The sequence below is a fragment of the Chrysoperla carnea genome, chromosome X, assembly GCF_905475395.1.
Source record: "Chrysoperla carnea chromosome X, inChrCarn1.1, whole genome shotgun sequence".
NCBI classification, from domain to species: domain Eukaryota; kingdom Metazoa; phylum Arthropoda; class Insecta; order Neuroptera; family Chrysopidae; genus Chrysoperla; species Chrysoperla carnea.
Genome location: NC_058342.1, coordinates 20,596,797 through 20,624,475, shown reverse-complemented (window position 1 = coordinate 20,624,475; position 27,679 = coordinate 20,596,797). Strand labels below are relative to the sequence as shown.

The 27,679-nt window shown below is 29.6% G+C and overlaps 1 protein-coding gene across 1 annotated transcript in view; it reads left to right on the top strand.

Annotated features, from left to right (window-relative positions):
- LOC123302198 (phosphatidylinositol 3-kinase regulatory subunit alpha) overlaps window positions 1-27,679 on the top strand; it is a 60,079-nt gene that overhangs the window by 3,503 nt on the left and 28,897 nt on the right. The window contains exons 2-4 of the mRNA XM_044885036.1: window positions 960-1,571; window positions 2,779-3,242; window positions 24,765-24,899. Coding sequence (XP_044740971.1) covers window positions 1,178-1,571; window positions 2,779-3,242; window positions 24,765-24,899 — 993 coding nt within the window. The 5' untranslated portion in view covers window positions 960-1,177. The remainder of the gene's footprint in view (window positions 1-959; window positions 1,572-2,778; window positions 3,243-24,764; window positions 24,900-27,679) is intronic.

The following is a 27,679-nucleotide window of genomic DNA, read 5'->3' as shown; positions in this document are numbered from 1 at the left end:
TGTGAAAATAAGAAATCAAATTGCACAAATATTATTTTTCAAATGTAAATTATCATAATTATTTATTTAAATTTGTGAGACAATAATATTAAATTTTCAATTTAAGTCATAAATGCAATCCATACAATTATATATGCATCCATACAATTCTATAATTAAAGTAGTGTATCGTTACTATGGAAACGCCTCCAATAAAACTCACACACGGTGCGAATACCAATTTTTAGCTATTTACCTATAGAATAAAAGTTTTCATATATGCAGAAAAAATAAAAAGTGATTTCGGAAAAATCAACGATTTTCCTCGTTTTACGACAGTTTACTCAAAATACAATTTTCCGTGTTTTTAATGTTTTTTTTTTTTTCTTCTACAACTGTGGATTTAAGGGAAAAAATACTCTGAATGAAACTTGTTAAAACTTGTTAAAACACCACTGGGGTGGTGAAATTTAAAGGCCGGAAAAAACTATATACATATCGATTGAAAATTTTACGATCTACAACTTTGGGCTGAAGTGTTTTTCCCTAAGATGCATACTTTTTGAATAAATTCTAAAAAGCTGCATAAAACGAAAAATATTATTGAAATATCAATTTTCATTCAAATACAACTTTTATTCAAAATATAAGTGAAATCAATGATGTAGATTTTTCAGAAAATATGACATTTAAGAAAAAGTTTACAAATTAATCGCAAATTTTACGCCCGTTAACTTTGGACTGATTTATTTTTTATCTAAAATTCATAATTTTCGAGTAAATTGCAAAAATTTGTGCCAAAATCGTTGATTTTTCCGAAATCAGACTGTTTTCCTGCGTATATGAAAATTTTTATTTCACAGATAAAAAAACAAAAATGGGCATAGGTTGGTATTGCTGCACCCAAAACTTCAGTAAATTATATGTGAAATTTCATTTAATTTGATGGGAGTAATATAACACTTGTATTTTTAATCTAGCCGGCTCGTTAGTTCGTAGTGTAACCATTCTCGCATAGTTCAACAAGCAACTACACACAAAAAAACACACCAAAATGAACTATTTAAAAGAAAAAGTGTGATCAAAAAGAACATTTTGGACATATTATATTTTTGGAAAAAAACGAGAAAAAAAAATCCTGAACACATTAAGCAGCAATAACAGAAATTTCTTAATATACATCTTTAAGCCGGTCGAAATGAACGTTATAACATCAACCGGAAGTCCTACAGCAGCAAATTGTATGGCAAATACCGTACCGGGTGATTTGGTTATGGACACTAGTCGTTTATTCACAAAAACAAAAGATTCCCAACTGGTTGTGGGTAGCTCACAAACAGTTTTGCCGGTGTTAAATATTGACTCCGAAAATTATATGTTAAGATGCGTGGATTCGTCATCTCAAATAGATGCGTCGAGCGAAAATTCTAGAACGCGATCGTTAAGTTTTACACATGGCACATATAAATTTAGTTCGGCAAATGGAAGTTATGGTTCACGACCGCATTCAGTATTTGTTAGTACGGCGTTGATGAAAGGAACTCAACCAACTCAAGTATCCACAATTTCTGGCTATCATAATAGTACGGAGGGTAAGCCATATAACTTTTGCATTTTCGACATAAGTAACGAAATTTGGCACGGGTGTTCGTAAAATCCTTTTTTTTTCGATTTAATAAGTGTTCGATCAGATAAGTTGGTTGCAAATATTTGATAAAATTTGCAAAAAAATATTTCAGAGTGGCAATCTACACGGAAACCCAGAAATTTTCAAAGAATTTTGGAACTCTTAGAAGGAAATTTAGTATCGGTCCAACCTAGTATTCTGGGTCATTTAATTCTGAAGACATGATTCTTCATCGATATTTCGGAACCTTTACATGCCTTTTAATCCGGGCAAGAGTTGGGTCCAGACGCCACACAGAAAGCAAAAGCTGCTCTCAGACTTGATGGACCCAAGGTTTTGGAACCAAACATTATATACTGATACCTTGCATTTTCTGCAGGTTCAAATAACATGTACGAAGGTTTCATTATCCCCAAGTTTTGAAGGTGAGAAGTTAAGCCCTAGTGAGTTTCAGCTGAGCACAATCGAAAGCTTAGCACATGCACTGCGTAAAGTTCCAGTAATCAAAATGAACTTGCCATAGCTACTCCTTGATTCGTTAAAATACGGAACATTTTGCCATGAGAATGACATGTTCCGATAAAAGGGGAGTTTGAGACGAACTGTCTCGTGCCAACGAGTCCGCTGCTTTGTTCGGTTATTTAGCATAATAAAATTGTATTATATAAAAAAACTTCAAAAATAGTTAGAGAATTTTAGCTATAATCATAGAACAGTTAGGAAATTTTATGAAAGTAATTCGATCGCCACTTTGAAATACAGAACTTTTGTATTTTTTGATATTTTTGCTCCTTAATTATTCTCTAATCAAGGGTAAGTCTGGAAATTTCATCAGACTAATTACATCCCGATCCTGTACACGATAAGGAATTTTTTGTGAATGTCACTATGTCAGTATGAGTATTAGGCCCATACTGATTGGCGATACGCACAATACTTCTGGTGGATAGTCCTATTCAATACTGTAATATTACTTATGCTAACATAGATACATAATAGTACATCCAAATTTTCAATCAATTTACTTGAATCCTATGAAAAATATTGAAATTTGGACCTGTTTCCATTTTATGCCGAGACACAAAAATCGAAAAAGTATGGTTTAACGAATGTCTGTACCGAATTACCTAACTTTTGAAGTGAAAGTACAATGTGAGTGGTAATATTTGCAGGTTACCGTCCAAACTATCATCATGATATGATTAATGGTGGGGGAGGGAGTGTGTCATCATCGATGGCAGCTCAAACATTGAGCAGCTCAACAACAATGTGTCGACCAGTTTTAAGTAGTGCCCCAGGTATATTGGGGGGTGGCAGTGGTGGTATTTCATATTGTAATAGTGCCGGTAGTACAACATCTGAACTAAACAATAACTCTTCATCAAATTCAAATGCAGTTGATAGTGATCCCTTAGGAACCTTTTTATTCGATGGTGCTCCCGATTCAATAAACTATTGTGCTAGTATATTCCCATTTCATAATATTTTTTGTACATGTTTTACGTCTTGTTGTTGCATCTGTTCGGCAGATTGTCATTCCTGTTTCCATAAGTTGTGCCTAACTTTTGCGCCAGAATATGCCTGCCAAAAAAAGAATGCATCGTCGTTGCCGGCCGATGTGTTTATACAAGAAAAGGTAAGAAATTTTATTTATTTATTTTTATTAATATTTTTTGAACCTCAATAAGGAACAAATTTTTGTTTCCGATTTCGATAAAAAATTTACTTATATATAAAGTAATTTTGACAAAAAAAAAAAATCGGATTTATGTATCGATTGGATGCATAGTTTCGCTCTTTGTGTTCAATTTTGGATTATATCTCAAAAGCCACGCATCCAATCATTAAATAAACACTATTTTTGGATTTTTTGGATCAAAATTATTTTATATAATGGAATTTTATCGATATCGAAGGAAAAAAAAATTTTCGATTTTTTTAAATTTTCTTAAAGGATTATAATTTAAAGTACATCAGATAAAGTTTAAAGATTTTCAAAAGGTCAAAACGCTAAGATAATAAATTTTAAAAAAAATAGTGACTACTGCTGGATTGGAACTCGGAACTAGTAATCACTAAAATAATATAAAAAATACTTCCGCCTTGACAAGTGCGGCCATCTAACACACATGGAAAAAATCATAACACAAGATATACCATGTGTGTTTGTACCATCTAGGCATATACATATCTGTAGTAGGACAGAATACATCCGTTTAGTAATGCATCTAAGCGAGAGGTATTATATACATGTATTGAACATTAGTTGGAAGACGCTGGGAGAGTGGGAGTTTTTTAGTTACAGATAACTAGTAAGTTCATCAAATCACCAAACGGATGCATTCTGTCATACTACAGATATGTATATGCCTAGATGGTACAAACACACATGGTATATAATACTAATGTCATTAGCATTGCAATATTTTTCTTAACTTTTTCGCTTTTATTCAAGGTTTAGCAACCGAATTAACGTCTGGCAAATTAATTTTAGGTTTTTGTAAACTTAAATAACATAATATTAAAATTACAGACATACTAAAATACTTAAAATTTAGTACTGTACAGGTAGGCTGTACAGTACTAAACGCAACTGTTACCGCCAGCCAGATGGCCTAAGCTCTAACTGAAAGAGCAAGAAGAACAACATATCATAAAATCAACAGATCTAAAATTCTTGTTTTGCCGACGCTGCGAGCTCCTGTACCATTAGTTAGAAAAGGTTTTCGAGAGTGCAAGAATTACGAAAAATTTTTAGCCTTGATTTCAATAACTTCTATTTATCCTTTTTTTACAAAAATGTGGAACAGAAGTTAAAATTTAAGAATTTTACCTTCATATTTTCAAAATCGATCCGTGAATATTAAATTTTTGTGAAAAAAAAATCGATCTCTTATCATTTAATAGCTCTACTCTGAGCATACTATCATAATAAACATTTTTTTTAGGTAGGCTTATCAAATGTTACAAAATGTCTCCTTGCACGTTAGCGCGCATATAATTTAAATTAAAAATTCATAGCGCAGGAGCCGCGTTAGCTAAGGGAATTCCCTCAGATATTGAAAATGCACACATTCGATTTCTTAAAATCGCATATTGCATTTTTAATTTTTCAAGATTTTTTTTTTTCGAAAATTAAGCGTCTATAGACAAAAATTACAAGAGTACTTTTTTGCTTAAAACTGATCAAAACATACATAAATATTTTCAAAATTTTGTACTTTGCGCATCCCCCACCCCTTGTTACATGTTACTACTGAATGGGTCTTTTTAATCAATTTTAAAGAAAAAACTCGTGAGCCGCAGAACCCCGTCACTATTGTCATGCTCCTATACGTAAAAGTGCAGATTGCCGGTGGGTAATCGGAATTGCTTCGGAAAAAATGGAGAAATATTGACCGAATTGCTTCGGAAAATATCTTATAATTGGGGATCAAAACTAACAAAAAATGTTCTTAGACATTTTCCTCTAAACTCTCCAGTTTTCGAGTAAAAAATTTGTAAAGTTTAAAAAATTTTTACCATACCAGCTTTGCAGTAAACGCCATTATTAGATTTAATTACTTTCCAAATAATTCATTTGTTCTTCTGAAGATATCGTGTTGTGAAACATAATCATTATTTGATTCGATAATTCTTTTTGGGGAAGATATCATTTCAAAAAAAAATTCCCGTGTAAATAAATAATTTTTAATATTATTTCAATGTTAGCGTGTAAATATTACTTTGCAAATAAAAAATATTGTCTTATCATTATTTAAAGATATTGAAGTGTTTTTTTTCTTTTTTTTTGTATCAATCAGCTTAAATAAGAGAAACGGATCAAATATTTCTGTCTTGATATGGTACAGATGCTTATTTATAATGCTCATGTCAAACGAGCAGACTGTAAATATGAATACCGCAGTAATTTAAACCTAAATATATTTAAAAGAAATTAAAAATATGCAATTTGCATAAATAATATTCATTTTATAATTGCATTTTACATTAAACGTGGTTATACTAAATTCACAATTCGGTTAATAGTGATGAAAATGATTCCAAACTTGTTTCTCGGGGGTTTTTGGGGTCGCTTTTTTGGCACCAGACATCTCTGAGGTGAATTCTATCGCGCTATTCGTGCTCAATAACCGCAAAAACTCCCCGAGTAACAAGTTTGGAATCATTTTCATGCACCTGCTAATGCAGTTGTGTCAATCACACCACTTTTTTGTTATCATATTTAAAAGTGGTAGAACCAATCAAAAAAAGATTGTTTAACTATGTTACATTTCAAAACAACAATTTTTGTTTGTTAGACAGTATATTACTTTCATACAAACAACTCATGCGATTGTGTCAATTTCAGCACTCATCCTTGGTAGTTGAATCATATTCGTGGCCCCATTCGCCAAATTTTCTCTCGCGATGAGATCATTGTCTATTTAAATAACGATTTTGAATCAGATACTTATGCTCTGGCTCATTAAGACCATATTCAACGCGGCTTGTTTTTAAGGAATTCTACAAAGCTCTGTGAAAATAACACCCCCAAATGTGGATTTTCATAATATGCTGATTGTATACGGCTGTCCATCCTCTAATTGAAAGTTACGATACAATTTATTACGAAATCGGCACCCTCAGATCAAAATCATAATTGTAATGATGTCATAATTTTCAATTCGAATTTAGGGGTGCTATTTTCACGGAGCTATTTCTATTTGTATATTCATTCTGATAATATTTAGCTTGTTTATATTTTGAGTGAGGTTTATTGATAAAAAAAAACTTGTGCTTAAAATGACTGTAGTATAACCTAAAAATATTTTTATTACTTTATTCTAAAATTGTATCGATTAACATATAACAATATTGATTATTTGGCACGTTAACAATTTTTAATATAGCGCCACAATCTCCAATCATGTATCATTTCGTTGAATATACTATATCCCATGTATGCAGTCTGTCCAAATATAGCTCATAGGATTTAGAAAGTTCAAATGTCATGCAGCCAGATATCGTTGTATGACTTTTGGAAAAATTATTTCTTAAATAGTTGTTAAAGGAATATTATAATTTTATACCATGTATATATGAAATATACCAAAGTGTACTAAGTTTAGTCCCAAGTTTGTAACTCTTAAAAATATTGATGTTACCAAGAAAATTTTGGTATAGGTGATCATAAAATCACCTTATTAGTCCATTTCCGGTTGTCCGTTAGCCCGTCATTCAACACGATAACTCAAAAACGAAAAAAGATATCAAGCTGAAATAACGTACTAAGGACGTAAAAAGTGAGATCGAGTTCGTAAATGAGCAACTTAGGTCAATTGGGACTTGAATCCGTAGGACCCATCTTGTAAACCGTTATAGATAGAACAAAAGTTCTATCTATGTAAACAATTTTCCTTATAAAAAAATAAACAACTTTTTTCTGAAACATTTTTTTCGTAAACATCACTGTTTACCCGCGAGGGTGCAAATTGTATAGTATGTATTATATGGGAATATCAGTTACATATGTGTGACATGAATGTATGTGTAATGTGATAAGAGTCACCAATACTGTCTATACATGGTATTTTAACAATTAACTCAGTCAATTCGAAGTCAATCAAATTTTATTTAAACATGTTGTCTTTCTATGGACATAGTGTCAGAAAATTCAAAATTTGTGTACACTTATTAAGGATATTACAATAACAAAAATTACTACAAAAATTCGATTGACCGTGTCTAACTCGAGATAAACTTAGTTCAAGTCGAATCATTAACCCGAAGAGAATTGAAGAATTTGTGATTTTAAGTAGTTTTTTACTTCTAAAAAAAAATTTAAAAATTTTCCAAAAAATAACTGTGTTAATATTGGTGTATTTTTCTTGAGTTTATAAAACAAAGAAAAATTATTGACCGTTTCATTGATGTGGTATAATAACGCAAAATTAAACAATATTATTTTTGAATAGAAACAACAATATAATAGTATTTTTTGCTGTAAGAGAAATAACTATAGTAGAACGCACTGATTGGTGTATGTGTACTAGTGATGTTCCGAATATTCTCATATTTTTTAATGTTCGCATTCGCAAAAAACTATGCGAATATATACTTAAGTCAAAAAGAATTTTACTTTTAATTGATTAATACGACGAACTCATTTACGCTAATGACGAATTATACGCTCAAGTCACAATTTTTCTCTTAAAGTTTTTCGGTTGTTTGAGCAAGCATGGTTTTGGCACCTTATGGAAGAACTCACAATAATGTTAATTGTACAAAAATTAATCGGTGATTGAGCTTCAAAAAATTTTTCATCATGACGAAAATTTATCACAGATTCTGTTTATACAAAAAAACTTTACCTTATGGCGCTTTCCAGAAAGAAAATATAAAAAAAAAAGAAAACTAGTCAAATTGACGTAAAAATTTTATCTTTAACGATATTTTTAAAGCATTAAAAAACATTTACGTGATACAAATATTATTTTTATTCATAACTTAGATTTAAATTCAATGAATATAACTAAGTTGCTAACTTGTGCCGACCGAATTACTTCGACAAATTATATCATTTTTAGTACATTTTTTTTGAGAGTGATTCTATTTTTCCTAAACAAATAATTTTATTTTTCACTTTATACAATAGTGATTTTATAAAGTTTTCTTCAAATGTTTATTTTTAAATTTTATAGTTATACGCGTGCAAAACTGTTAAGTATTTGCTTTGAACCTAAAATACTTGGCAAAGAGTACCTCATTGTAGTAAATATCGCAATGAAATACGGTCTATAGCTCTCGAAATATTAACGAACAAAATTTTTTTTTCGTAATTTGCAGATAAAATAGATAACAAATTATATTTTTTTTTTTGAATTTGTAACGAAAAGTCGCTTGTTAAAAATTTTTGATTGTTGTTCGATTTACTTCGAATAAAATGACAGTAAAAAATGGGAAAATTTATTTTGAAAAATTATTTTTATAATTTAGTGTACATTAACAAAAGGTCTGTCATTAATATTAAAAAATAATTTAATAATAGTTTTCTTGCACAATAATAAGAAACAAAATTCAAATTTAATAAATTCATTTAAATACAAATATAAATAATAACAAGTTAACACAAACAATTGACTGAGTTAATTGTTGAAATACCATATATAGACAGTGTTGATTACATTGTCACATTACACATACATAACTGATATTCCCATATAATACATACTATACAATTTGCGCCTAATTTACGTCCTGACGGGTCAACAGTCATGTTTACAAAAAATGTTTCAAACAAAAGTGATTTATTTTTTATAAGGAACATTATTTACATTTAAATTTTTTGTTCTATCTCTAACGGTTTACAAGATGAGTCCTACGGACCCAAGACCTTGACCTATGTTGCTCATTTACGAACTCGACCTCACTTTTTACTTCCCCAGCATGTTTTATTTCAGCTTGATATCTCTTTTCGTTTTTGAGTTATCGCGTTGTCAGACGGATAGGCAAACAGACAATCGAAAATGGACTAATTAGGTGATTTTATGACCAATTATCCCAAAATTTTTTTCGTAGCATCAATATTTTTAAGCATAATAAACTTGGGACTAAACTTAGTATACCTTGATATATATTACATATAAATATGGTATAAAAATTAATTCAATAAATTATTTGAATTTAATGCAAGATTCCTTTCACAGAAATCAGAAAAAAAGTTCATATAAACATGTAGCTTTGAAAATTTCTTTTCCGAGAGTCGAGATAAAATTTGAATATAATGATGAATTTTATCTGCCTTGGTTTTCGAAATATTGAAAGCTGAAAAACTAAATAAAATTTTCAATATTTTGAAAAGTACGCCAGATATCAAAAAATTGTATTCTTACTTTTCGTCTTCATGTTATAAGCTAATTCACTATCAAAATTGAAAATATATATTTTTTAAAATTTTGTTTACTTGAAATTACTTGATCTTATTATATACACGCTCATTCTTATTTTAAGCTTTATTAATATCTACGCTTTATGCCTATATAGCGAAAAAATACCCACACATATATAGTACACACAGTGTGTCCCCGGATAGAGATAACTATACTTGTAAATTTTTATACCATGTATATATGAAATATACATAGTATATTAAGTTTAGTCCCAAGTTTGTAACGCTTAAAAATAATGATGCTAGGAAAAAAATTTTGTCATAGGTGTTCATAAAATCACCTAATCACCCAAAAACGAAAAAAGATATCGAGCTGAAACTTTTACAGCGTACTCAGGACGTAAAAAGTGAGGTCAAGTTCGTAAATGAGCATCATAGGTCAATTGGGTCTTGGGTCCGTAAGACCCATCTTGTAAACCGTTAGAGATAGAACAAAAGTTTAAATGTAAAAAATGTTCCTTATCAAAAATTAAACAACTTTTGTTTGAAATATTTTTTCGTAAACATCACTGTTTACCCGTGAGGGCGCCAAGTAGGCGGAAATTTTATAATATGTACTATACTTGATTATCAGTTATGTATGTGTCACATGTTTGTATGTGTTATGTGATAAAGAAATCAACACTGACTATGCATGGTATTTCAACAATTAATTCAGTCAATTGTTTATTTTCACTTGTCTTAATTTGCATTTGAAGAAAAAAAGTCATTCTTTATAAAAAATTTTCCTTATTCCGAAAAGTATGTAGGAATATTTAAAACTTCTAAATAATATACAGGCTAGCCAAAAATTTGGTAACACTATTTTTTTTTTTTTTTTTGGTAAACTACCCATCCTTTTTATAAGTTGACAAAATGTTACTAAGAAAAGTTGCTCGAAATTAACAATTATGACTCAAGATTCAAATTCATGACTGAACTTCGAGAAGATCTTTCCAACTTTGACAATTCCATTCTTAGTGAATGTTTATCCGAGAAAATAAATTTTATCAATTAGTACATGTTAATTGATTTATTATTATTTTCTTTGTTATGTTTTTTTTGTAATTACAACTTGTTCAAATAAAAAATGATGCTATAATTAAAGTACACGGATCTTCTTGATATTTTGTATTAGAGTCATAATTGTTAATTGCGAGTAGGTAACTTCTGAATAACATTCTGTCAACTTATAAAAAGGAAGGGTAGTTTACCAAAAAGAAAAATAGTGATTTCAATTTTTTGGCTACCCTGTACATTATTTAGAAGTTTTAAATATGCCTATATACTTTTCAGAATAAGCAAAATTTTTTATAAAGAATGACTGTTTTTCTTAAAATGAAAAATAAGAAAATTTACATGTATAGTTTTTGTGTTTACCTCTATTCGGGGACACACTATATATGCGGATAGAGAATGTAAGTGTGTTTGTACTAGTGATATGATTAAAATGTCAATCGCAGTCGTAGCCACAAATATAATATATAGCACAACAAAATTAATTAAAATGTCATGGTAATAAAGAAAAAATGCATGCAGCTTTGAAATTTTGTATAGTTGTTTACTAAGTTGGAAATACTTCGTAAAAAGGCGATCTCTTAGAGGCGCGCTTAACCCACTTTAGATAGAACCGTTAAGTAAACCGTTAAAGATAGAACAAAACTTTAAATGTAATAGTTATTTCTTACAAAAAAATAAACAATTTTTGTTTGAATAGAAATTTTCGCAGGTATTTTCTGGAATTTTTTTTTTTTTTTTTTTTAATTAGAATGTTTCACAAATGCATTAGTAGAAGTTTTGGAGAAAATTTTCACAAAAATTCAGTTTTTCCTATTTAATTTTTATGAGATAGCTAGGATCTTGGGAAGGGCATAGGGTACTTTTTGGCACGAAAATAAATTTACATTTCTCAAGCAAAGTACAAAAATTGAATTTTTTAAAATAAAAAATATTTTTGTATTTTTGATCAATTTTAAGCAAAACACGTGAAAACAAACAATTGACTGAGATAATTGTTGAAATACCATGTATAGACAGTGTTGATTGCTCTGTTTTATTACACATACATGTCACACATATATGACTGATATTTCCATATAATACATACTATACAATTCCCACATAATTTGCGCCTTCACGAGTAAACAGTGATGTTTACGAAAGAATGATTCAAATAAAAGTTGTTAATTTTTTTATAACTAATAACTATTACATTTAAATTTTTGTTCTATCTAGAACGGTTTACAAGATGGATACTTTTTTATTTGATTGAAAGAGCAAAAAAATTTCCATCTTAAAATTGGCATATTTCGATCAATTTAGAAGCTAGCAAAAGTCGAAAAAAATCAAAAATGTGCACAAATAAATCAACTTTTTTAACTTTTTTTTAGTTGGACTTTTTTTGATACATTTATTTTGTAATTTGTAAAAAACTGATTAAGACCCCCAAGAAAGGGGGCTAGTAACGCCCCTGAAAGCTCGACTTTTTTACGAAGTATTAACCTAATTAACAACTGTGGAAAATTTCAAAAAAGCATTTATTTTTGCCTTTGAAATATTTAATTTCATTGTGCTATATAGTAATATGTTTTTTTGTACTCTAGTGTATACACTATTCACACTCAGTGTAAGCACAGAGGGATAATATTATAACATTGAGATAGCACGATCCTTTTTTAATAACACTACGTGCACTACACTGAGCTGAAAAGAACAATTTTAATAGTGGAAAAATGTACAACGTATTATGCTTGCCACTATTAGCATTAACTCTTCTCGACCATATGTCTAACTATCAAGGTTACAGGAGTCAAATTGTATTTTAAAACATCAACCATAATATCATATGTATTATGTTGTATTATATGATCTTAGTGATGGGACGAATATTCGCGTATTTTTTAACATTCGCATTCTCAAAAATCTCTCATTTTCTATCATAAATTGCAAAATTACCTCAAACTTCACTAGTATGTACTTTTCTCATATTTTTAGATCACTTTTTAAATCAATGTTGGGCAAATGCAATTATAGTAAACTAACCTCAAATAAAAAAAAAATAATTTTGCTTTTAATGGAATTATATGATTTGTTTTTAATAATCATCACGATTATTCAAAAACGAAAAGGGATATCAAGCTGAAATTTTTATAGCGTGCTTATTACGTACAAAGTGGAGTTCGTAAATGAGCAACATAGGTCAATTGGGTCTTAAATCCGTAGTACTTATCTTGTAAACCGTTAGAGATAGAACAAAAGATTAAATGTAAAAAAGATTAAATGTTAATTATAAAAACAACTGACAGAGTAGTCAACATTGTCTATACATGGTATTTCAACAAATAACTCAGTCAATTGTTTGTTTTCACTTGTTTTTTTGTTAAAGTTATTTATTATTTGTCTTGCCTGTTTTTTTACTAAGCGGTACAATTTTAGTCCGTGAGTATATATCCCGTCAGAAGCCAATATGATAAGCTTGAAAGGGAGGGGTGATCATTGAATTTGATATAAGAATAAGGAAGATAAGGTGGGGACAGAAAAAAACATGCTGAAGAAATAATACCATGTGTGTTTGTACCATCTAGGCATATACATATCTGTAGTATGACAGAATACATCCGTTTAGTAAAGCATCTAAGCGAGAGGTCTTATATACATATATTGAACATTAGTTGGAAGACGCTTGGAGAGTGGGAGTTTTTTAGTATGTATGCAACAAAACTCCCACTCTCTGCATGCATACAACAGAAGATCTGTCGTATCGTATCTGTAGTCTTAAAACACATATATATAATACCTCTCGCTTAGATGCATTACTAAACGGATGTATTCTGTCATACTACAGATATGTATATACCTAGATGGTACAAACACACTTCATTCGCGAATATTGGAAATAAACATTCGCTCTCTCGAATGTATACAATTCAACATTCGTCCCATCACTATATGATATTGAGAAGTAAAAAAAGAAACAAATATTTCTAATCTAAATTTTTTTTATTTATTAAAAAAATTATTCATTTAGCATTGATTTGAATAGAATCGATCAAGGTTCCATGTATGGTGTACATGAAAAAATATTTCTAATATGAATGTATCGATGTTGTCTCCCTTTAAAGAGATTTTCTCATTTAAATTACCGGAAAAAACACACTTTTTAAGGATGTACCAGTGGGATATAGGAAGCATTTTTTTTATTTGTTTTTTAAGTGAGAATTATCAAAAACTCTCAAAATATATCGTTTTTTTGAGATTTCTCCATAAGAGCTATTTAAACTCAAACTAACGTTGAATATTTAATTATAATAATAATAATGGGGTTTAATCTCCTTTTTTTTGACACACGCCTTATGACAGAGGCCACCCACATCATTAATTGTTAATCTTTATTTATTAAATTACATTAATTTTTACAATTATATTTATGATGTGGGTGGAATCGGTTTCTTCGTTCTTATCCAAGCGACGACAATGTGATCAATTCCACAGACCCCATTAATTATAATTGTTCACACTGCCGCTGCCTGGATTCGAACTGGCAACCTAAGTCTAAGTAGTCAAACGGTCAAAGATTAACGCCTTAGACCGCTCGGCCATTTAGGCCCTCTTAGAATAGTTAATTAGAGACTCCGATGCCCCTTTCCTCTGAAACTTTGATAATTGATTTGTATGTTTTTCAAATATAAATGAAAAAAATCAGGTCCTAATCTTTCAGATATTACCTAAAACTATGGTAAAACCAACCCACTTTTCGACTATTTTTTTTTTCATAGATTAAGAATAAATTTTTTTTGTTGACACGAGTCTACCTGCAAAGTTTCAGCTAGATTGAATCACGAGAAAAGGGTTAAAAATCGATCCAAATTTTTTTTCAGCAGACACGCAGACACTACGAGTTAAAAGAAAGGGAGTAAAAATCTTATATATTATAACTCTTGCAAGTTTTTTTCTGTCCTACCATTATCTTCTTTATTCCTTTATCAAATTCCATGATTCACTTCTCATTTTCAAGCTTATTATGTCTCTAGGTTTGATGAAAAATATATTTACGGCCTAAAGATGTGTACCGTTTATCAAAAAACACGTTAGACAAATAACATGAACGAGAAAATATCATAAATTTAAATAAAAAGTTTATTAGGAAAACATGTTAGTTTTTACAGATGCTCTCCTAATAGTCAAGACATATAATACTCAAAACATTATTAGGCAAACATGTTAGTTTTTACAGATGCTCCTCTAATACTCTAGAAATAATTAATATTTTTAATACATGTTCTTCTAATATTTTTTTCACCACTTTTCTACGAAGTTAATTTGTGTGTTGTTTTTAGCTTCGGATACAGAGTGGCCACGAGTTACGGTAACTATGTCAGCGGAATTCCGCACGAGCCGAGCTAGTGTACCTTATTTCACTACAAATTTATATGCTCTGACCGCATATATAATTCAAAAGTTTTTGACAATATTGTAGGAAGATAACAGCATTAATAATTTAACAAAATCTATATTGACAAAAATCTGACACTTATTCTGAAGCAGCCGAATAAAAATGTTAAATAAAAAAATCCGGTTTTTTTGTAAGCAATTTAAGGTAGTATGGGTAAAATATAAAAATAAACTTAGAACAGTTAGCCTTTTGTTATATTAAATATAAGCATCTAAATAATGTTTTATTCAAGTTTGAGGATGCCTTATCGACTTTTTTAATGAAATATTGAAAATTAAAAATCGTAGTTTTTACATTGACTCAATGGAATCCCGTGCATTATTCTTTATACAAGACCAAGGTCTCATATTTCCAAAAAAATTGTGTTCACATAATAATGCACCAAAAAAAAAAGCTTAAAGTTTAAAGAAATTGTATATATAAAAAAAATACATGTTATCAATCATTATCAAAAAATATTAACGATTAATCATAATTCACATCGTAATTTATGTATGTTTCATTATGAGTATGATAACTTTAAAAATTATTAACAGATGTCGTTGACATAGGTTGACAAGTTTAATTAATATGTCACAAAAAAATTGTTTTTATAAAATAGACAATCGACTCCGAAAATTTTTAAAGGACCATAACTCGACGCTTTAAACCGTTGTAGCGTTGCCAAATCTATTATTTTCGTTATGATAAGGAAGATTTCTAGAGTATAATATGTCGATAATATAGGAATTATAACTACAATAACTAATCAAGTGAATGGTCAAAATACTATTTATTTTTTTTGTAATAAAATTTTATGTATTATTAATTGTTATAAAATCAGTTTAATTATTATGATAAATTATGGTAATGTGTGTATTAAATTTTGTATGCTATTTAAAATTTTGAAGAAAAAAAAGATGGTCTGTTGACGCCCCATACTACCTTAAACATTACTACTAAACCACTAAGATTTCCTGTGTGATATGCAAAAATCAGGTATATATAGAATTATTTTAACAGTGAAAATTTGGTCGAACGTAAATTGAGCAATTTGTACCGACAAACATAATTCTTAACATTATATGGGTTGCTCTAGAAATATCAAATTGAAAAGGATAACCTATATGAGTCGTCATTTGAATGACATAGGAATTTTTTGTGATTTTTGATTTTGATTCGATTCGTCAGAGCGTCATGAAATTTTGTAGCGATATTTGTGTTCAGTGACCCCAAAAACTCCCGAATAAGGCAACCAGGCACCAGGTACCTTGGACTCGGACAATTCTCACGGGATATTAAAATACATATTATTTTTGCAAATTGCATATTTTTAATTTCTTATAAATCAATTTAGGTCACAAAATTTTCTGACGCTTTAACGAATCGAATGCTGAAAACCGCATTCAAATCCGACTTACTGTTCAAATTTTTCGATCTTCATTGCATCGTTTCTGCGACTAAATTGCTCAGTGTTCGAGAATACAAAATTGAATTTTTTCGATCAAAATTAGTATTTTAGAATTTTAAATTAGTCTAAGATAAAAAATCCTAGGAAAATAAATTGTAGTTAATTTAATTTTTTCTAACTTACCTTGTTATAAAAATTATCGTATTATTTACCGCGTTAATTGTATTCAAAACTGTAAAAGAACCTTATAGAATTTCATCCTCTACGCTGAAATTTACTGCACTGAGTCATTATTGACAATTTTTTATCAATATTATCTCTCTACAAGCACTTTTATCAATATTATCTTATAATCTGAAAAAAAAAAGTTAAAATTATTAAAAAAATATGCGTTTGTTAAAACTATTTTTTTTATATTAACTCCAATCGAGTGGAAAAATTTCAGTTGTAAAAAAATCTTTTAAAATGCATCGAATGAGTCTGTTTGATCAATTTTAAAGAAAAAACTCGCGAGCCGCACAACTCCGTCACTAAGGTCATATTTACTACCCCTTATTATAGTCCTGGCAAAATCCGTCATGGAGCATGCTTAATTTTAGTTTAGTTTAGGAAGGATATTGTTTAAACTAATTTTTTTTAAAGAAATAATTAATATTGACCGAATCGCATCGGTCAAAATTTTTATCGTGGGCGTGTTCCGTAATATTCACCAGTATACTGCCAGTGATGATGACGTCATAAACCGACGCCATACCGGTGAATCGTTCCGAAATATACTGGCTAGTGCGTGTATATATATTCTTATTGTATTGTTAATTACGAGTAAGTCTTTTTCAGACGCCATTATTCCTTCTTAATGAACAATAAATAAGTAAATTTCTGGCACAAACACTCGGTGAACACATGTACACTGTCATGCCCGTTTTATCAGTACAATTTGGCGTAGTATACCAGTACAATATGGCTTGAGGGATTTTTATCCCTCAAAAAGTCTATAAAAAAAATCTGATTTTTAATATGAATAAAATTTTTATTTGTAGTGTAAAGCTTACTCAAGAACATTTCGCCAAATTTTTTTTTGTCTAATTGCATTTTTAAGTGCTTGATTGTTAATTGGTAAGAGATCTTGGGAAAAACTGCCCAACAATAACGATTTTCTGTACTATACATACAAGAAAGTTGGGATTACCACGAATCGACTCGAAATAAAGTTAAATTAACAAAAAAGTTCGAAAAATTATTAAGTGAAAATATTAGAGCAGACAAATAATCTAAATAATTAAATTCATTTTAACTAATTTCATCATATTTCTATTAAAAGTTTTTTTTTTATTTAATTTAACGAGTACAACTTAAATTAAACTTACGAAAGTACACAAACCGGCCCGAAAAGTTAATATTTTTATTTATTTCTAAGAACGACCTTGACAGCCACTTACGATTTTAGCTCATAGAAATATAATTAGGTAAAAAATATATCAGAAAAAAAAAACCGAAAAAAATTTCTCTACTAGTGTCCCATTTTTGAACGCAAGGGCTAAAAACTTCAGAACTCAACCAACTCCTCTATAGTCGGACAAACTCAACCCAATCAACTCGTAATTACAACAATTATCCGGATCTATTAAATATTGGGTCAATTTTTCCAATTACCCAATCAGATATTCCTTAAACCAAATAAATCGTGTTCTATGGGCGTCATGAAAGGTATATATATAACACATTGTCATCGTTCTTCGTTGACCTTGAGCACAGCGAATAAGTCTATATTTTTGGTGGAAAATAAAAATAAATTAAAATTCACGTGGTGTTTAGAGGAATACTGAAATACTGTACAGTGCATATGTTCAAATATTAGTCAGAGTGAATACAATTAGTATAATTTATTTAAATTAAATAAAGATGGAAGAATATCTCACATGTAAACTTTTATATCACTATGAAACATAAAAAATTGCTTCTTTTTTTTTTTGTTATCAGGGTGAATTACCCAATAGATGGACTACTCTAGCAATAAAATGGATTTGATGTAGTCATCAAAAATAGTATTATCAGATTAATTTTTATCGGATCGGAATATTTATATATATTTAATTAACTAATTGCACTGAAAATCGGCATCTCATTTTCAAGCTAAAGGTTTAAAGTATCATGCAATATCCAAATATTATTTAAAGTAATTCGACCGCCACATGACTAGTCAAGTTAGCATCTAATTTATATTCATCGAATTTAAATCGTAAGTTATGCATAAAATTATGAACAAAAATAATATTTGTATAACGTAAATGTTTTTTAATGCTTTAAATATATCGTAAAAAATAAACTTTATGCGTCAATTTAACTAGTTTTGTACGTTAAAACGTCAAAAACCAAAGTTTTTTTATGTTTTCTTTTTGGAAAACACCGTAAGGTAATGTTATTTTGTATAAAGAGAATCTGTGATAAATTTTCTTCATGATTAAAACTTTTTTAAAGCTCAATCACGGATTAGGTTTTGTACATTTAACATCATTGTGAGTTGTTCCATAAGGTATTGTGCTAAAAATCACAATTTTAAAATGAAATAATTCACAATTTTGCCCCAAAACTGTGTTTATTGTGATTAAGGGACTTTGAACTATTAATTACCGCAACAAAAAGTTACCGCTTCGCCAAGGATCATGCTCATTTGCCAAGCACTAATCAACTGATTGGCTGGTGTCACTGACACTACAATTTTATAGATACTTTGAAAAGTATAAATTATAGGTGCACGAAAATATAAATGTGCAGTCCGCCACCAAATTAGCAACGAGTAACATACATAATAAGAGTAATTACGATTAGCTAATTCATACTGATGATGACTACTTGGTAGTCGAAATACGTATTTATAAAATACAAAAAACTGATCTAGGAAATTGGGACAAAAATCGAAATTTATACGATTTAAGTTTTCTCAGGTAAATATTTTGAAAACTTTTGCTTCTACGGAAATTTTGTATGGAACTTTTTTTATGTAAAATTAATTCACAAACGAGTTATATAATAACTAAAACTGCGATAAACTTAATAGTTTACGAGATATTTAAAAAAAATCCTTTTTCGCGGTGCAAAAATTTCACTTGGTTTTTTTAAGGAGAAAATCTTTTATTTTCATGGGCTATAACCTAAAAAGATACAAAATAAAAGCTAAATTAGCTTTCAAATGAAATGTTTCGCCTGTCCAGTGAGTAGTGCCCGTGTGATGGTTCGCTCACCCTGCATACACACACTATGTCGTAGTCTAAAGTGAACCTCTATGACGGACAAACAAGCCTCAAAGGAGTGTTCTCAGAACCAGGTATAATATTCTCTGAACACACATATTTAATAATTCCAAACACATGGAGTGAAGTGATCACAGTAGTAGTCGATTCGTGTTTGCCAGTTTTTATTTTTTTTTTTAAATACTATAACCAAATCAACGAATGTCAGCCAAGCCTTTCAATGCCACTATTTATAAAATAAATATAAAAATATACTCCTCACAAATGAGTTTTTATCATAAAAATACGGCAAATGATTAAACACAAAATACTATCTCCCATTTTTGCGTCTTTTTTTTAGAAACGTTTTAGTTTGATTTTTTTTTTTTTTAATAAAAATATTTTAAACGAATTTTTAAGGTAGTATGGGTAAAATCTCTATATATTATAAATGCGAAAGAAAGCATGTTTGTTTGTTATGCTTTCACGCTAAAACTAGCGAATGGTTTTTAATGAAACTATACAGTAATATAGCTCATACTTCAGAATAACACATGAGATATAATTTATATGAATATATTAATAAAAAAATAAAAAAAAAATTTTAAATTAATTTAATATGACATTACCATAAATAAAAAAAATTTTGTAAAAACAGTCAATATAATTACCATAAATTTTGTAAAAACAGTCAATATAAAATATTTCACAGCCATCTTTTTTGATATACTCAATGAATAATTACGACTATTATACAATTAAAAAAATAAAATGGTTATACATATAAAATGGTTTTTATAAAATAGACAATCGACTCTGAAAATTTTAAAGAACCATAACTCGGCGCTTTAAACCATTGTAACGTTGCCAAATCTATTATTTCCATTATGATACAGAAGATTTCTATAGTATAATATGTCGATAATATAGGATTTATAACTACAATAACTTATCAAATGAATGGTTAAAATACTTTTTTTTTTTAAATAGAATTTTATGTATTATTAATTATTATAAAATCAGTTTAATTATTATGATAAATTATGGTAATGTGTGTATTAAATTTTGTACGCTGTTTAAAATTTTGAAGAAAAAAAAGATGGTCTATGGACGACCCGTACTACCTTAAGTTATAATTTTTTTAATAATGTAAAGTTGTTTATAAAATTGCTGGTGACATCTAACTGTACACATTTAAAGTGTAATCTCACACTCAGGATTCATAAATTTTTTGTTGATCTTATCTTAACCTCTTTAAAACAAAATTTCAACATCTATTTTTAACTATTTTTTTTTTGTAACTATCTCTTCCTTGTTTATAAATTGTTTTTGAATGTCCTATTTTTTTTCAAAATGAAATTTTTTTACATTTCGTGCCATAAGTCAAAATAGTACATTTTTATAAACGCTTTTACATAACAGATATCGTACTTTCTGTATTAAAATTTTAAATAACATTTTCTCGAAATGGTGTTTTTCAAATCGGATGCCATCATAGCTCCAGTTTCATTTTTAAAAAACATGCATCATAACCTTTGAAGTGTAGCTCTGAAGGTAAGGGTTTTTAAAGGTTGAGTTTATACGAATTTTTGATCAGCATGATCAAAACTACCTTATTCTATAGTTTTCAAAAAAATTTTAACCGAAACCAAAAATCAATATCTCATGTAGGCATAACCTTTGAAGGGCCGTAGCTCTAAAGGGAAATGTTTTTGAAGGTAGAGTCCATAAGAACTTTTGATCAACATTATCAAAACTACCTTAATCTATAGTTTTCAAAGAATTTTAATCGCAAAAAAAAAATCAATATCTCATGTAGGAATCTTTGAAGGGCTGTAGCTCGGAAGGGGAGTGTTTTTCAGGTTTGAATCCATGAGAACTTTTGATCAGCATGATCAAAACTATCTTAATCAATAGTTTTCAAAAAATTTTAACCGAAACTAAAAATCAATGTATTGTGTGCGGGGTACTTTAAAGAAGAAAAAAATTTCAGCAAATAAATTTTTTGTACGTTTACCTACACCAAAAACAAAATTTTATTTTTTGAATTAAAAATGAATGGACATAAAAAAACATGTCTTTTATTGTAATACATTTTTTTCTTTACAAACTAATCCTTGAAACTATTTAAAGTATTAAATAAAAAAAAAAAATTAAATCGACCCTCGAATCACTAATTTATAATATAATATTTTAAAAAATATTCACACTACTAAGATCACACTATGAGTTTCTTAATAATAATAATAGGGTTTAACCTCCGTTTCTCTGACATATGCCTCTAACAGAGGCCACCCACATCATTATTTATTAATCTTTATACTATTTTGGATATCTTTATATATACAATTACATTTTATGATGTGGGTAAAGTAACCAACTTCGTTCTTATCCAAGCGACGACAATGTGATTCAATCTAAAATTTTGTCATCAACAAAATGGAATTTTTAAAATTTTGGTACGCTTCTAAACTTCATATAACATTTCTCACCCTTTCAATCCTCCGCGCAAAGCGACAAATTTTCCAGAATTTTTTTTCGTTTTCCAGAATGTTTCACAAGACCACTAGTTGAAGCTAAGTGAAAATTTTCAACTTCCTATCTTTTATAGTTTTAGAGAAAATGGACTCAAAAATTTTTTCCTAATTTGCGCCTTCATGGGTAAACAGTGATGTTTACGAAAAATTGTTTCAAACAAAAGTTGTTTATTTTTTATAAGGAACATTTTTAACTTTTGTTCTATCTCTAACGGTTTACTATTTTGCGAAAAGTCGTATAACTTGACAAAATAGACAAACTTTGAAGAGCTGTATCTCGGAAACTATCGGTCCTATAAAAATCGGCTTGATATCAAATTGTTGAAAATTTAACCTTCTTTAAAAATAAATACCACATTTTTTGATGAAAAACCAGCCTTTCCAGGCCTAAATCGGCAAAAACTGAAATAAAGTAATAATTTTCGAGGTTTTTCTTATTTTTCGGCATTATCCGGTTGTTTGCCGAAGTCGAAAATTTGGATTTAACATTGCCGTTACATTGCAAACAACATATCAAAAAAAGCCTGATTTGATGCAAGGTCCAATGTTTAATTTGATTGAATTACTGGATTTAACAATTGAAAACAAACACTTGACTTAGTTAATTGTTGAAATACCATGTATAGACAGTGTTGATTACTCTGTCACATTACACATACATACATGTCACACACATATAACTGATATTCCCATATAATACATACTATATAATTTGCGACCTTACGGGTAAACAGTGATGTTTACGATAAAATGTTTCAAACAAAAATTGTTTATTTTTTTTATAAGGAACATTTTTGTCATTTAAAATTTTGTTCTATTTCTAACGGTTTACAAGATGGGTCCTACGGACTCATGACCGAATTGACCTATGTTGCTCATTTACGTATTCACTTTTTACAGCCTAACCACGCTATAAAAATTGCATTTGGATATCTCTATTCGTTTTTGATTTATCGGGATGATAGACGGACAGACGACAGACAGACAGATAGACAACCGAAACGGACTAATTAAGTGATTTTATGAACACCTATACCAAAATTTTGTTCGTATCATCAATATTTTTAAGCGTTGCAAACTTGGGACCAAACTTAGTTTACCTTGGTATATTTCATATACATGGTATAAAAATGCAACCATATTGTGAACATTTTAATTATACTTTTAACGCGTTGTGGATGTATTATTCGGACAATAGCCTAGTGCGGATATTGCGCATAACGCACACTTCGTTTCATATTATAAACTATTAATAATACTATTAAATTTTTTTTTAAAGAAAATCAATGGTCTGATATATCAATGTTTAATTTTTATCTGACGTTAGCCGTTGACGTAAATATAAACGTCAGCGTGTCAATATTACTCTAACAAAATGTTCTGCTGAACTTGAGAAATGTTTTAAAAGCTTTCATTCATATGCACTTTAATTAATTAATAATTAATTTTCCGTATCATTCGCGGCCAGTTAAAAAATGTGTAAACTTGGCAAGGATGTAATTTCCATCACATACGCGTCGATATGTTTGGTTTCACGTTGAGAAAAATTTACTTTTTCCAAAATTAACGTCTTTTTAGAGAATATCAATCAGTTTTTCCTATTTAATTTTTATGAGATAGCTAGGACCTTGGGGAAGGGCATAGGGTACTTTTTGGTACGACAATAAAATTACATTCCAAGCAAAGTACAAAATTTTTAATTTTTTTAAAATAAAAATATTTTTGTATTTTTTGATCAATTTTAAGCAAAACAAGTGAAAAAAAACAATTGACTGGAATAATTGTTGAAATACGATGTATAGACAGTGTTGATTACTCTGTTATATTATACATACATACATGTCACACATATATTACTGATATTCCCATATAATACATACTATACAATTTCCACATAATTTGCGCTGTCACGGGTAAACAGTGATGTTTACGAACAAAAAATATTTCAAACAAAAGTTGTTTATTTTTTTATAAGGAACATTTTTTTACATATTTTTTTATAAGGAACATTTTGTTCTATCCCTAACGGTTTACAAGATCCCAATTGTCCTATGTTGCTCATTTACGAACATCTAACGAACGTCCTTAGGACGCTATAAAAATTTCGGCTGGATATCTCTTCGTTTTTGAGTAATAATGATGACAGACGGACAGACAATAGACAGACAGACAACCGGAAATGGACTAATTAGGTGATTTTATGAACACCTATACCAAAATTTTGTTCATAGTATCAATATTTTTAAGCGTTATAAATTTGGGATTAAACTTAGTATACCTTATTTCATATACATGGTATAAAAATTAATGTGACTATTTCTCTTCACGCTTAGTTTTCGAAATAAACATTCTTGAAAAACTAAAAATGCAATATTCGATTTTAAGAAAAATGTGTTATTTTTCAAACTCTTAGCAAATTCACTTAGCCAATGCAGCTTCTGCGCTACGATTTTTTTTTATGAGATAAATTAGTACAAGGTGAATGAATCAATGGATAATTTAGTTCTTTAAATGAATCAATGAATCATTTAGTGAATTAATTGTTGAAATGAATCGTTATCGCGGAAAAAAGCTTATTATTGGATAAGACCATTTATTATTAAAGATTTTATTTAATTGTTATTTTTTTTATTGTTACAGCCAATATCAGAATGGACCTCTACAAATATTGTCGAATGGATGGCCGCATTAAATTTATACACATATGCAGATGTATTTAAAGCTAAAGATATTAAGGGCTCGGACCTGATTCGACTCAATAAAGAAAAGTTGATGGTGAGTACATTATTATTTTTATCCTGTTTTTAAGGTGTTTGCCTGTCTACAGTATTGTAGGGAGTTTTGGTTTATATTTAGATTAGGTTAGGTTATATTGGCTGTCGACAAAGGACACACTTAGGCTATAGAGCCCATTGTGATACTATATATGTGGTTTACCAACTTTCTGCTGATAATTTCATTTATCAGCTCCTCAATTTCAGAGGCTGAGTGCACCTCCTTCATGCATATACCATGCACTACACAGCCCATCACAACTATTAATTAGATTAATTTTGTTGCGACAGCGGGAATCGAACCCGCTGCCCTATGCATACCGCGGGCGGAATTGATAACGCCTTAACCAACTAAACTTTTAGGGCTTCTTGGTTTATATTTGAAAGGCTTGGTTTATATGTTCTTAGTCAAATAATGTGTTATTTTTACCTTTTAGTCCCGAGAAAATTCGTCATTGAGTATGCTTAATTCTCGCACGGAAAATTTTTGCACAATCCGTTTAAAAAATGCTCCTGCACGTAAAAGTGCAAGTTGGCGGTGGATAGCCCGGTAGGATATTGCATAAACTATTTTTTTATTAAACAAATAAGTAATATCGACCGAATTGCTTTGGAAACCGCACGGGTACCGCATTGCGAAATTCCCTACGGGTCAAGCTAGTTTTAGTATCAGTTAAGACTGTACATTTTATAAAGTTGAGAACAGTCTTAGGAAACTATAGATAAAAATAGAAAATGTCTTTGCTTTTTCAAAATTTTCATCATTTACTCTTATATTTTTATATCATGTGAAATATATCAAGGTATACCAAGTTTAGTCCCAAGTTTGTAACGCTTAAAAATATTGATGCTACCAACAAAATTTTGGTGTAGGTATTCATAAAATTGCCTCATTAGTTCATTTCCGGTTGTCTATCTGTCTGTCTGTCCACACGATAACTCAAAAACGAAAAAGGATATTAGTCTCAGATGAATCAGCATCGATATATTAGTATCAGAATTCAGTTTCCACAGAAGGATTGAAATATTGGGTGATCATATTATGGGACTGTTCTTTATTGACGGATCTACAAAAATATTTGAGTTTGTTACAAGATAATATATTTCCAAATGTTAGAGCTCTTTATAATTTGACCTAGAATCTGTATGGTACCAACCAACAAGATGATAGACAATGTTGATTACGAAATCGTTTGTTTGTTCATGTAAGTAAAGAAAGGAAGCCACTCTTAGCTAGCCAGACATACATACATGTCACACACACACGACTGATATTCCCATATAATACATACAATATAATTTTCGCCCTCGCAATAGTCGGTGAGAGGGATAAACAGTGATGTTTACGAAAAAATGTTTGAAACAAAAGTTGTTTATATTTTTTTAGAAGGAAAATTTTTTTATTTACACTTTTGTTCTATCTCAAACGGTTTGAATCGTAGGTCCTAGGATCCAAGACCCAATTGACCCAACTGACTGATGTTGCTCATTTACGAACTCGATCCCACTTTTTTACGTCCTGAGCACTCTGTACAAATTTCAGCTTGATATTTTTTTTCGTTTTTTAGTAATCGTGTTGACAGACGGACAGGCAACCGAAAAACTAAATAGGTGATTTTATGAACACCTATACCAAAAGTTTGTTCGTAGCGTCAATATTGTTAAGCGGAAGGACTTTTCAGAATACTGGCCTGAACATAAGCGAATTTGACTTACGCGGTTATGTCTCGATGCCACCTATCGTGTAAGTTCGAGGTATCACTGTATCGTATATTTTTAAACACGTGTATACATTGTACAAAAAGTAAAGAAACATTTTTCGAAGGCTACCTTTTATGTTTAACACAATAGAACTAGATTGATCTAGAAAGTAAATTTAAATGAATTGTAAAGTAGAAAAATACAATTTTTGTCCTGAATGACCTGTAAGTAACTGTACGCAAAAGATTCAGGCAGTGGCGGATTTAGGCTAGATGCCGAACTAGGCACGGTTTGATATGCCGCCTTTTTGCTTTGTGAGGGAGTGATTGACATTTTATTTAAATAATCACTTATAGAATCACTTTCTTCTTCCTGGCTTTGGTTTGCGCGAAATTATGTTGATTTTATAATTTCTTGTACTAATTCAGCTTCAATAGACTATAATGTAAGAGCATTAAATCTAGCTTTTCCCATGCTTGCTACTTTAAAAGTTAAGACTTAATATTTTTGACAAACTTTCGTCTAGATAGTACTTTTGTAGGCCATGAAATGTTTTGACTTCGCGTGTTCCGACAATTTAGGTTATTTGCAAGGTACGCAATAGCAACTTATCACCAATGAATATGATTATCGTTTTTTTTTTTTTTTTTTTGGTTAAAGCACTTGAACAATATTGATATTTATGGTAATTGTGGTTAGTGGAATGATTATTATTATTTTTAGAACTTGATTATAAAGTTGTGGTTACGTTAATAATCTTATTATAATATAATCAGTAATATTATAGTTACGGCAGTACGCATACGGGCACGTCACAGGTACCTTTTATAAGATTTATGTTACAATTCTTTTTCAAAAATTAAACTAACGACAACCTCATCCCGAAGTTGGCCGTTTCATATTGAAATAAAGTAAATATACTTTGAAACAATGTCCTAATGGCTTGGTACCAGTTCAGCTAAATATTTGTATTCACAATAGAATGGGATAGAATTTAAAATATGATACACAATCACACAAGTTAAATAAACAAAATCATTAATTAAGAGATTGATTTTAGTTTAAAGTCATGCATTTTAT